Raw genomic sequence first — 13,799 nt, 5'->3', positions numbered from 1 at the left:
AGTTATTTTGGTTTATATTATTCCCATTATTTGTTTTTGTTTTTACTTGTCATGGTTCTCTGATCATTGAGAGAAATTTATAACCTTCAAGCATTAAAAAGAATCAGCATGCATGCATCATGGTCTGTGTATCTCTGATCAAGTTATATCTGCCTTGTGTTCCCACTCTGATGACCGGTCTCGTGCAGGTCTTGGAGCTGCAGAGTCCTCCCCGTGCTGCCAATGTGGTGCGGGACTGCGTCAAGGCCTGCCTGAACTCCACCTACGAGTACATCTTCAACAACTGTCTGGAGCTCTTCAACCGTCAGTTCCAGACCGCCGTTCAACCAGTGAGTCGCTAAACACTGACACATTTAGAGCCTCTACAAACAATATAAATGTTTTCGCACCATGGGAATTTAATAATGTAATAGTCATTGATTATCATTTCACATTCTACCTCATAATTACAATAATAATTATAACAATTATAATAACGTACACCACAGGAATGTTGAGGTCAGAAACTACGACAGAAAAGCCTGATAGGAATAGTCAAAGACAGTTTGATTGGTGCAGTGGTGTTAGTCTCACCATATCTACCAGGCAACAGGGTGAAACAGATGCAGCCACTTATGGTTGGTGGAAACCAGAGGTTTTGATGTTGTTGGAGTCAGAACCACAGCTTTGATTCTCAGCAGTAGTGTTTTTTTGTTTTTTTAAATATTGCAGTGGGGCTGTCGTCAACCTCAGTGATCAGAGATCTACCAACCTTTTCACATTATTCATTTTCTTTCTTTTTCATTCATTTTCCACTTTGCACACATGTTGCAAACTACTATGGGTCACTTAATTACACTAAACACTTTTAGTGTCCTGGAGTGACTCTGTGTCAAAGCCTTGTCCGTTTCGGACTCAATGAATCAATCATCATCAGCTGAAGAATTACCTTCAAATATTTTAACTACGTCCAGAAATATTCATGTCTTAATAAGTCTGAATTCATTAACCCTGAGTGTGTTTGGTATAAATTAACAATACTTTGCATTGAAATCAAGAAAAGTCTGTGGAGGGTGGAGAACGTTATCACATAAATATGGAGGATTTGGAGAATAAAATCTGGAAGAATAATTCTAGTTATTCTTGTTTAAATTATTTAGTTTAGATCTTTCATTCAGATCACGACCGTGATATGTGAAACACTTGTTTTTGTTTGTTGTTGCCACTTATTTCATCACAGTGTTGTTTAATTTCTGCAAGTTTTAGACATCTGAGAACTTTATTCTTTCATCTTTTCATCTTTCTCTTTTTTTTCCTCTTGCAGCCTCAGCCAGAGAAGAAAAAGAAGAAGAAGAAGAAGAAAGAAAAAGTGGAAGGAGAAGAGGAAGAAGACAATGAGGAGGGGGAAGAGGAGGAGGAGGAAGATGAGGAAGATGAGGAGGAGGAGGAGGAGGAGAAGAAAGAGGAGAGCCAGCCAGAGGAGCAGGGCCCAAGTATTCAGAATCTGGACTTCTGGCCCAAACTCATCACGCTCATCGTCTCCATCATTGAGGAAGACAAGAACTCATACACGCCCATCATTAACCAGTCAGTGCTGATTTTTGTCTCTTACCTCTCATTTGGCATATTGTAGTTCTTACATGTGTACATGTGCGACATGTAGCCATTAAAACCATAAAGAATTCACTGTAAAACACAACCACTGAGTAAGAAAAATTGTTCTCAGTATCCTGTTGCCACATACAAGCAGTATGTGTAAAATTCACCAGTTGGCAGAGGAATACATGAATAAAAATATACATTAACACTACAGTTTCATTTAAATTTCAAATGGTGACAAATGTGACTGTGGTTGTTGCTCTGTTTTTTGGATGATTTTGAAAACAGATGATTCATAATTTAGTCTAAAGGGTTGGAGACATCTGTTATTTTTTTTTAACTTATTTTGGAATTTGTAAAGGATAAAAAATGAATCGCTCGTGACAATAACATGTCATTTTAAGGTCCCTTACAGTCTTAAGGTAGATGTCCATGTATTTTTCTGATAATAAGGCAGGTTCTATATTAATACTGTGAAAGTATCAAAGCCTCAGTCCACAGAGAAATGCACACAGCCTGTATTCAGACACTGAACCTTAAAACCAGCCGTCAGGACTTCTGGAACATTGTGATGTCACAACAAAGCAGTCACCGCCCTCAGCCACACCCCAAGCCCCGCCCACCGTGACCCACCATCAACCTTGCAGGATTTGGTTTCTCTGAGTGTTTTGCTGGAATCTGTAATATTTTTATTTGAACATTTAGAAAACAGTCAGCCAATCAAAGGAGAGGCTCATATCCTCTCCTCTGATTGGCTAATTGACTAGAGCTCCAGAGAGAAGCCTGAGAGAGGAGATGTAAAACTACACTGAGATGAGACAAAACCACAAATATATCTTCATATGGAGATCAACACTTCAAATAAAACACTGGAGAAATGTAAAATATGGGACCTTTAAACATGTTGCAGTAAATATTATAACATTACTGCTGTAAACACAGTTAGCAGATACAATATTGGCTTACAAAATATTAATATCAATTTGTCTTCATTCATTTCAAGCTGTAATGTTGTGGGAAAACCACAAGCTACAGTGTGTGTCTGTGTGTGTTGTGTATATACGTCCAACCTGCTTAAAGATGTCCAGTTCCTGCATTTAAGTTTTGTCCCATTTCTGATCATACAGACACACAAACTATCAGTTAGTAAGTACAATAACAAGCAGGATATTAACACAGGCACCGTGTGTCTTGTCCCTGACCCCTGAACTCTCTTTCCTCCCCTTCAGGTTTCCTCAGGAGCTCAATGTTGGAAAAGTCAGCGCTGAGGTCATGTGGACGCTGTTCGCTCAGGACATGAAATACGCTCTGGAGGGTAAGACTGTGTGTGTGTGTGTGTGTGTGTGTGTGTGTGTGTGTGTGTGTGTGTGTGTAAGAGAGAGAGCAGGCGTGACAGCTCAGTGACAGTGATGCCTCTCTTTCTCCCCCGCCACATTCATACATCGCTTTCTTCATTCCATCAACTCTCTTTCTTCCCTTTGCTGCTGTCTCTTCCAGTTTTGGATAAAATTGATCACTATCGCTGGAACAATGGTGAGATGATTACAGCTGATGACAAGAGCCAGTCGTGGGACAGCTGCTGTTTTTCTATGTTGGATCACAGAGTAGGATTAGAGAGTCTGATCCAACCTGGAAAAACAGACTAAGTCTAAAAATCAGAGATGCCTAAAAGGCTATGGAGCTTCTTTTCTTTTCTTTATCTATATCTTTGTATCACCAAATGTTAGGGTCATACTCTGCGCTGCTGTGCACAACCACAGTCTGTTGGCTCAGCTGCAGCAAACGTGGAATTTAATGGCTTTTAAAATCTTCCTTTAGGCATCAAATAAAAACACTGTTGTCAAATTTGGTGCAGAAAGTAAATACTGATTCCAGTGAATCATGGTGAAAGAAGATAAAACAGTTTCTAGTACTGAGAAACTGATGTTTTTCATTTCTATAATATGATCAGTTTCCTCCAGTGCCATCTTTCTGCACTTATTATCCTGTAAGGTTGAGACGTATGTGCTCATTCAGGTTAGTGAGCGTCAGAAGACTTTTGCGACTTCCCTCTGTCTCATGTGGAATCAGCTTTGCTTCTCAATATTCCTGCTTTTGACTGTGTCTCATGTTAGAATTGAAAATGCAGAAACTATAGTATCCTAGTATCCATGCCTCAGCTTCAGCCTTAAGAATTAGTTTAGATTTTAGATGATTTTTGAGTTTTAGTGCAAATGTCAAGTCTTCTTACAACAGACACTAAAACCTGCGAAAACGCTGAGTCAGCACTTCAGTTCAAAATCCCAGTCTGATCCCTGATAGGTTTCTAGACTGTTTCTTTTTCTGTGTCTAGTCTTCCTCCCAACTCCATTAGAGCGTGTACTTTTTTATGTTCTCAGCTGTTGCTTTTTCTAACTGGCTCCTTTTTGTTTTCTCTGACTTCTTATTGGTTTTTCTCATAACTCTGTTGCCATATCAGCTCCCACCACATTTCGCATCCGCAAAGTTGATTTCTACGCTGGTAAGACTGTATGTGTGTGTGTGTATGTGTGTGAGATGATTCTTAATTGGTCATCTATAGCAGGGTTTCTCAATTTTTTTGCACCATTGGACACGTAGGCTTCCATTAGTCTGTTTGTGTCTGCTTTTACATGCCTGCTCGCAAATAATGTTGATTTTGTTTCAGTCACGGTCTCTTTCAAATTATTGTGCCTTCACGGGAGTTAAAATATAACAAAGACAAAGAGACATGGAAAAATGGACAAAAACTTAATTTGTTGTGTGTTTCATTTCAGTTGCTTGCTAAATGAAAATAATAAAATAATTTTGCAGACCAATTTTTCAGAAACACTCAGGGTCTCAGAGTAGTGAATCACACAGACACATGTACTGCTGGAAGCTAAAAGCTGGTGATAACAGACCTGCTTTGATTAAAACTCAGTATATTCTTGTCAAACATCATTCTTTTGGCTGAATCATATGTTTCCTCACAGCCTGTTATTTAATTTTATTTTGTTAAGGAGAAGATGAATATTTAATACTGCTTTTTAATAATGTTTGTAAAGAGGCTATAATCAACATTTTTATAGCAATGCATTAAGTAACAATTTAAAAACCATGTGACAATGGTGTTGCTCACAGTGATGAACCTACAGGGAATTATCGCCTGAATCTGCAGCTCCCCTCTGCTTTGAAGATTGTCATAGCGAGTCTTTTTGGTTGCAGCAGGCAGAAAAAACAGAGCTAAAAGTGTGTGAGTATTAGAGTCACATTCATCAGCTGACAAGACGCACAACTCCAAATAATGTTGCTTCATCACTGCTGGATGTGTAAATAAGCAGCAGGTCACATGTCGAACTTAAAACATGATGTTTCATTATTTATTATTTACAATTATAATTATAAGACATTAACAGTAAACAGTAAATACACCCACAAACCCGGATGTGTAATTAAAGATATAAACCCCCTCTTAGTTTCGTATGATCTCCTTTGACGTCATCGATCTGTCTGGATGGTAATTTTAAGGAGATTTCAAATTTCTTTTTAATATTATGGATTTAAGGGGACAGACTAAAGATAAATCTCCTCTTTGTTCATTTGTTTATTGATCCATCCATCTGTTACCCCTGATATCTTATGCAGTGCTACCTAGAAAGTAATTAAAAACTTGGTGGGATGATGCATCTTGGTCCTGTGGTCTGAGGAAAGTGTCCAGCCGATCTGTTTCTTTGTCTGCAGACGTGTTGGGCAGGAAAATGTGTACAGATATAAATAACTGACCAGGATTATGCAACTACTCTCTGATTATCAACCTACTGTCTTTAATGAAAATTATTAAAGATTAAATATGCTTTACTTGTGTGTTTCTGTGTGGTGTCATTTTCACAGAACACGAGAAACATAAGCTCTGTAAGACGGCCGACTACATGAACCTGCACTTCAAGGTCAAGTGGCTTTACAACGAGTATGTCATGGACCTGCCCACCTTCACAGACACTGTGCCTGAGTACCCAGCGTAAGACACACACACACACACACACACACATTTTCTCTCTCATTACCTTCCTCCTCCAGACAATAGGGAGCTTGACTGATAATTTCTCCCTGTTGTTGAATTCACACACTACACAGCACTCCTCACCAAGTGTCGACACTAGAAGTATCGGTCACAGGGTTATAATGGTACTGATAATACAATGGTATCAATGAGACAAGTAAAATCTGTCAAATAAACAAAAAAATATTGTAAATAATAATTAATAATAAAACAAAATAAAAAATAAAAATTAAATGACACATAGTGTCTGTAGAATGACATATCACAAAGGGAGAATTGAGAAAATATACTGTATTTTTGAAAGTATATGTATTGATAAGAGTATATAAAACATCTTTCTGACTCTGCAAGTCACCTGAACGTTCTCATGTTTTATGTATCAGTGTAATTGTTCCTCAAAGACAGGGTTGGTACCAGTTCTGTCTGCGTCCGGTAAATGTTGCAGGTGGTTCCTCCAGTTCGTCCTGGCCTGGCTGGCTGAGAACGAGGAGGTGTCGATGGAGTTCATGCACGCAGCGCTGGAGAGAGACAAGAGAGAAGGGGTGAGTCCAGGACACGAGAGTGTGGAGGGCCTTGGCGTCAGAAAAAATTGTCCACAAGCAGTTTTCTAGCTTTCATTCCTCACAACTCAGATATTTATTTTTTTTACTTGACATCCAGGATTTCAATCAGTCCTTACTCTGGCTATTTTTGTAAAAGGATAACAAATCAATAATAGAAAAATGCAAGTGAAAATGAGGCTTAAAGCATGTTTTTTTCAGCAGAGACTGTATTTTAACAACTTATTGGATGTATAAGCCGTGGTCAGAACCATGAAATGAAGCACTGTGCTTTTTTTGTGCTGCACCTCTGAACTCCCCTTTTTTAAATTTTATTTTGGTAAATATGTTCTGTGTCTTGGTGTTTCTGGGCAACCTATCACAGCTGTCACAGCTGTGCCACCAAGATACACAAAACTATCAATAGCAGCCTTTATCAGGGAATCAGAAAGAGTAATAAAAACAAATCTGAAAACTCACCAATTCCATCACGCTCTAAGTTTTGTGTGTACATTTCCCATAATTCGGAGAATATTATTCTTATTATTGGACTTCAAACCCACAGTCAACTTTGTTTCTTTTAACTGTGACCACGATTATTCGATATCCTTAACTGCAGGTTTATTGTGGTAACCGTGACGACAAACATCCTCTAACCTTAACAAAGTGCTTATTTTAAACCACCTCATGATCTTTTCTTAAACTAAACCAAATTGTTTTTGTGCCAATACCCAACCAAACAATTAACTGTAGCATTGTCACATCAATCGGGGATAAATCAACAGTGATTATTAACAGTTTATCTGTGGCGTATCTCCTGCACTAATTCAGGAACTGCTCCTATTGGTCGTATCAGATGGTAGGGACAACAACATATGAAGTCATTTAGGCTGTTGGACTTGTTGGACTTAAGGAAGAAGGAGTGAGCTAAGGGTCAAAAACTACATCTTCTAGTTGTTTTTAAAACTATTTCACACCTCTCAGAATCTTCACCTCATTTCTCTCTCCTATAATAAACTTCCATACACTTTGCACCATCTCATTAAAGACATGTATGTATTCATGTCTTTTAAAGGAAGCACAGAGGGAGGTTGTGCTCTAAATTAAGTTGTTTTAAGTGACGCAGTTTGATTGTTCCACCCCTCAACAGGTTGTCTGTAATTGTATAAAATATATCTTTGTTTACCAGTTTTATCACTTATCTCCTCAACGGTTTCCCCACTGGAAGGAAATTTAGCATTTCACTCTAAAGTTTCAATTTCTTATTCATTGAGGACAGAGAAATAGCCTCAGCAGACGCCATAATGCAATTGAGGCAAACAGGAACAAATTTTGCATAAATGTGAGAAAATCTTTTTTTTTCATTTGCAAACACTCTTGAACTGTAACTTGGGTCAAATTGCTCACAACAAGAAGGAAATTGGAGCGGGGATATGAAAATAATGGAAGGTGGATTACATTCTAAAAATTTCAGGACACATGAAGCTTGAAAAATCCTAATTAAACCATCAGGTAAAAGCTATTTCACTGCTGAATGTTCAAATGTAGACTTCTCTGTTGAAAGTCCTGCTTGTGATTAAAAGATGGTTAATTTTACATAAAACCACTTTAGTTATAAAGCAGAACCAAATCTGGCATCATACAGCAGCTGTCTGACCTTTTGTTGTATCCAGCAGCTCAGTAAAACCATATTTTTCTGAGGTTATGATAATTTTCTAGTGAAGGAGCTTAAGCAACAGCAGCAGAAAACCATTCTGTGTAAAGAAAAGCTTTCTACAGCACTGACATCCACAGCGGAATAAAAGACAGCTCCAGCCTCATGACCTTTTGTTCAGGGACTCTTTGCGAGATGCTTCGTTTCATTCAGGTGCAGCAGAGTTGTGCTTGTGGCTCGCTGGTCCAAGATGAACATGGACAAGTGTCTCTTGACCTCGTGCTGGTCCTAGAGCTGCACTTCATCTTCAGGGAACTGTGTCGTCCTCTGTTGTTGCTCTGGGAGTTTTTTCAGAGCAGAGTTTAGTCGACAGAAAAGGCTCGTGGTCAGGACTGGCACTGAGCACTGAACGGAAATATAATTTTGAGGCACTTCAAATGTTTTTATTGGTCATTAGAGAAGTCTCACTTTTTTATTGTACAGTGGACACACAAGCTGATCTGGTTCTGCATCACTAAGGGTGCTTTTAAACCAGCAACCAATTAATCATATACGAACTTTGTGACACACTTTTTCCTGAAAGAGGAAAGGGGAGGACAGGTACCATTTTTTTAAATTTTGTACCCTGTACAGGTGCTCATGCATACTTAAGTCTTGCCATATGGCTTCGCCCCCATCCACATTGTTCTCCATTTCCCTTAGGATGGTTTATCAGACATCAAAAGACTGTACAGTGGTTTTATAATAAAAGGAAAGATTTTATTTTTCATGGAAATTTATCACAGTGGGCTAAATTTTATCTTTAGTCATGACAATCTAAACTGTAGAAATATGACATTCAGGTAACAAAAAAAACAGTGTGCGCTTGTATGTATTTGATTGTCCAGAGTAACTTCGTCCATCAAGAACTTCTGTTGGTTAGCAGGAGTAGTTTGGCCGATCAGACGAAACCGACAGATCCCTAGGTGTTGACACTCAGCTGTTCTGATGCAATTGCCTGCTGGTGACAGAAAATACTGTTTTCAGGTTGTCCGTACGTGAGACGGACTGAGCCACATGTGAATGTAGAAAATCTGCATCATTAAAGGTTGGCATCCAGGTTCTGGCAGTGTCTCTACCGCTGAAACTTAAAGCTCACATATTTTACACTTTTCTGGTGTTTTATTTGAAGTGTTGATATTCATAAGAAGATATATTACTCATGGTGGACCAGGTGGGCGAGGCTTGGGGCATAGCTGAAGGCAGTGACTGTATGGTTGTGACATCACAAATTTAAGGAAGTCCTGACGGCTTGATTTAAACTGTGTGTGTTTCTTCATGAGCGCTTTGATACTTTCACAGTATTAATATAGAACCTAGACCTGCTATATAATCAAAAAAGACATGGACATCTACCTTTCTATAAAATGTGACCTTTAAAGCTCAGCACACCAAGTAATGGGAAGCAATGATACAATACTCCTATATGGGAAGGTTGGCTCAGAGCTTACAGGTGGATGTGTCAGGGGGAGCGGAGGCTTTTATATATGAGCTTTCAGGTGAGCAATGTGCCAGCAAGGGAGTGAGCAACGCTCTGAAGTGCATCATTAAACACTAAAAGGGTGCATTAGATAAACATTGCAGTGAAAGGAATAAGCCATGGGAGTCGGGTCAGCTCCATGAACCAGCTCACAGGTTTAGCTTCATTTCTCAAATGTCAACAAAAATGCAGGAAGAACATTCTATATATCGGCCATTAGAGTATAATCTAAGCAAATATTATTTTACTCTATGAAAATATTCTTTACCTCTTTACCCTGAGTTCATGAGGAGTCTATTAGAGATAGATTTTATGGAGGAAGTGTTAAGTGCTTATCGGCTTCCTTCGGCTCTTAAAGAACCAGTAATGGATCCATATTCTATAGGTTTCTAAAACTAAGACAGACACACCACAGAATGCAGCAGCAGGACTCGGTCACTTGGGAAATATGTGGCAATGCTCTCTGAACTACCACTAACTACCACACCGACCCTCTGGGCACTGGTTACACTTCCATTTGAGCCATTTAGCTGATGCATTTATCTGTAGGAACGTATGATTAGTGCAACAGTGCAATAAGCCCTCCATTCCCAGACCGGCAACATTTCAAGTCAATGATAATGACTGTAATGGTCAGAGTGCCCTGAAATCTGCAGAGTGATTACACCAGGACAGAGCTACAGGAGCAAGGAGAAGAAATAAGAACTTGTGACGTATTATTATTTCATTTCAGGGGAGTAGAGGAGAGGATGCACGAGTCAGTAAGGACTTTGCTTTTTTGATGAAATATCACTATGGTTTTGAAATTTGTCTTCTTGTGCCTCCACCTGCAGTTCCAGCAGACATCAGAGCACGCTCTGTTCTCCAGCTCGGTGGTGGACATCTTCACTCAGCTCAACCAGAGCTTTGAGATCATCAGGAAACTGGACTGCCCTGACCCCACTGTGGTGGCTAATTATAACAGACGCTTCGCCAAGGTGAGATATGTAACACAAAATCTTATACTTTTCTGGGCTCTGCTACACAAACAAGAACAAAATCAATTGCTTTGCCACTCATTTACATTATAAGGACATTACAAAGCTCTGCTCTCTCCCAAAAGGCACTGTTTTCACCCAATTTACAAAAAAATATGTAAATACATATTCTCCCCAGCCTCTAATGGTATCTACATCTCCACCTCCTCACAGCGGAGACGGATGGAAACAGTGCCCCAGTTATACATAACCCACAGAGCCAGAGCTGAAGCGATTAGTCTGTTAGTAGTGTCATTAATAATTAAAGTAATTTCTCAAGCAAAAGTGGCAAATGTTTGCTTTTTCCAGCTTCTTGTCAGGACACAATGCAGATAGTTTTATTGGGGCTATTTCCTTGGTTTAGAATCATATGATTGAAAACCTTTCCCAGCAACATCGTTTAACCAGATCACAGTTTAGCTCCTCTAATTTTAATGATTAGAAAGTTTTTACCAACTCAGTATGTTACAATTCATCATTTCCTGTATACAAAGAGACTTTCATGTCTATGACTGCAGCCCTACTGATGTGGTACAAATATGTGGTTGCTTAATAATTAAATAACTCCAATTTATCACAGATGCAGGAATTAGTTGTTTTTTAAACCAGTTCCCATATGTTGCAGCTTTAAATTGTGAGTAATCTCAAAATCTTTTCTCATGTTGCTCTTCTGTTTTCTGATACATCTGAGATACTGACTCATGACTTTGAGGTACTTGTTTGCAAAACATACGTACTCAGCACAGTGACATGTTTTTGTAGTCATCACACCCTGAATATCATATTTTTTCTTCAGATTTATTTTAAGGCAGTTGCTTTTAGTCGTAGCCATTAAATCTAACAAATCTTTCTCTGCAGAAGAATTGTGTGCACGTACATCTGTGTGTGTGTGTGTGTGTGTGTGTGTGTGTGTGTGTGTGTGTGTGTTTGTGGTGTGATGGCTCGATCAATATGGAACTCATTAAATAAGAATGGCTAACGTAAGCTATCACTCCCAGCTGTCCATCTCTATGTCCCCAATCTCTTTTCATTTTCATCCACTCCTCTCATGTCAGTCTCTCTCCTCCCTGTTTTAATTTGTCAGTCATCTACTCATCTACCATCTTGCCATCTCATCCTCTCTCAGTCTGTCCTTTTTTTGTCCTCAGATCATTTGTTATCAACATCTGTCCTCATCTCTATCGTATCTGTTCTCCTCGTCCAGTCTCTCTCTCTTTGGCCTCTTTGTCACCCACAAACAGTTATAGTTTATTTTGGAAACGTGTGAGATGACAGTAAAGACAAATGGAGAGACAGATTTGTAAATGAAAGAAAATCATACTAAGTAATGCAGGGAATGAACCGACCACATGTTTAATGCATAAGTGTAATAGGGCCATCTGGCTGACTGAGCAGAAAGAAGGGAAATCTCTCACAGCGAGGCCCAGGATGATGTGAGGTAACAGACTTACAGGCACTTTTCTTTTTTTTGTCATTTCCTGTCCCCGAGTTACCATCACAACTGATAAATTAACTCACTGATTTATTTAAAAGCACCCTGTGGAGTTTTTATTGTAAACAAGGATGGCATTAGTCGTTCGTCACCGAAAGGCTCTGTGTGTATCCTGAAGGCCTAACAAACACGTCGGCTGAATTTCCCACCTCATTAAATATTTGCAAATGGAAAAGAGTTTTTCTAGTAATGTTTTGAAACCTGCTGTATTTGCTCTCGCTTTCTTAAAAATGTTTCCCTATACAGCACATTACTGCAGCCAGCTGTTGATATGCTGAAGTGTGCCAACCTAAAGGACGTCAAATAGTCACCATCCTTTTCATTTGGTTAATATGTCTTTTCAGTGAGGAAAATGTCATGAATTTCATTCTCCCGGCAACAAGAACAGTGCTTTGTTTGGTAAAAGACAGAAACAAAAGTGGCTCGGTGGGTGTGAGAGCAAACAGCCATCACGTCTGCACCAGAGATCCGAGGGAAAAGATGTCCTTCGAGTGCCGCCTACAGTCTTTGATTGGCAGGGTGGGGCGGGGGGCGGGGGATTCGCTGCAAAAACAGAAATTAGCACATATCAGCTTAGATATCTTGCCAGATCAATGAACAAACAATGCCTGGTGGGTTTTTTTTATCAAGCAGGAGTTCAGTGGTTCCAACTAGTCACTCCCACTCCCAACAAATCCCATGTGACTCCCATGTTTATTATTTTCTGCTTAATTTCTAACAATGAGGAACAATTGGTATCCTTTCACTTTTGTTGTGGTTATGGAGGAATTTTTCTCCTCCTGCTCTTCTCTCCTGATTTTTCAGGCCTTACTCACACTCCAAGACTTCAGGTCATAACAAACTCACATTGTTAGACAAAGGCTCACTGTGCAGCCTCTTTTATGACCGTCGGTGTCTAGCAGGAGCCATCTTTATTCTGCGCAGCTGAGGGAAAAGCATAAACTTAAACACAGTAACAGTCATGTACAAGTGAAGAAAGACATGTAATATAAATTCAGTGAGAACATGTAACAATGATCAGGCTTAAGTGTCCTTATACATATAGATTTAGATTATAGTTTAGTGTTATTTGAGTGAGCTACGAATGAGTGTTGTAACGATGTCATACCTGTGGGACCAGGCACTGCTCTGAGTCCATTGCTGGCCGCTCAACATTTTCTCCTCTGCGCCAAGCTGACAAAAACACTGGTGCCTGAGACATCTGAACTCCAGCTGATCGTCCTTTTCTCCAGGTCACCACAGCAGTTAGCTCAGGTTTGTAGACTTGAGACTTGGACATGGACCGAAGCAGTGGCAGACAGCCTGTCGGGAGAAGCAGGACATGTCCTGGTCGCCTAAGGGTCGTTTTGGCCTGACCTGCTAACAGTCAACTTAAACCAGCTATAATATGACAAGCAGGAGTGAGTCCCTCTTGCATCACCTGACCTGTGTTTGATGTTACCTCTCTGACCTGCTGTGGCTGCAGCGGTGCCGCTACTGCCAGATCTTTCTATTCTGCGTTTGCCTTGGATAATGGCCATCTGTAATAATAATTATCCATTGCAGATGAGCAGTCGAAAAAGTGAAGAGTAAAGAAAACAGTCACATGAGCTTTGTTTACCAGCTTTTAGAGACAGAGAGACAGAGAGAGAGAGAGAGAGAGACAGAGAGAGAGAGAGAGAGAGAGAGCACTGGAAAACCACTGCCCTTCACGTAATGTTTTATTAAATTATTGACATATAATTATACCTTACATGGGATTTCTGCTATGACATGTAGCCTCCACTTTCTCCTGTAATAACATGCAATTGTGAAAATGGTTTTTAAAAAATATTTATATGTGGACATATTTTTTCAGATTTATCGGTGAGTCACAAACTTTTGTACTTTTTAGTTTGGAAACTTTCCTCCCAGAAGAACATAGTGGCTTGATTTATAACCACTGTGGTGGCCCATTAAATCAACAAACAGGGTTGGCCTACA

At 39.5% G+C, this 13,799-nt stretch overlaps 1 protein-coding gene across 1 annotated transcript in view; it reads left to right on the top strand.

The window, feature by feature from the left end:
- The window catches only part of LOC139624654 (protein unc-13 homolog B-like), a 168,170-nt gene that overhangs the window by 128,341 nt on the left and 26,030 nt on the right, over positions 1 to 13,799 (top strand). The window contains exons 23-28 of the mRNA XM_071483945.1: positions 189 to 329; positions 1,304 to 1,566; positions 2,808 to 2,893; positions 5,449 to 5,575; positions 6,063 to 6,159; positions 10,163 to 10,306. Coding sequence (XP_071340046.1) covers positions 189 to 329; positions 1,304 to 1,566; positions 2,808 to 2,893; positions 5,449 to 5,575; positions 6,063 to 6,159; positions 10,163 to 10,306 — 858 coding nt within the window. The remainder of the gene's footprint in view (positions 1 to 188; positions 330 to 1,303; positions 1,567 to 2,807; positions 2,894 to 5,448; positions 5,576 to 6,062; positions 6,160 to 10,162; positions 10,307 to 13,799) is intronic.

Source organism: Trachinotus anak, unplaced genomic scaffold (genome assembly GCF_046630095.1).
Source record: "Trachinotus anak isolate AG129_WGS33_773 ecotype Australia unplaced genomic scaffold, CSIRO_AGI_Tana_v1 ptg000008l, whole genome shotgun sequence".
NCBI lineage: Eukaryota > Metazoa > Chordata > Actinopteri > Carangiformes > Carangidae > Trachinotus > Trachinotus anak.
The sequence above is the reverse complement of the archived record's forward strand: the minus strand, read 5'-3'. Positions and strand labels throughout refer to the sequence as shown.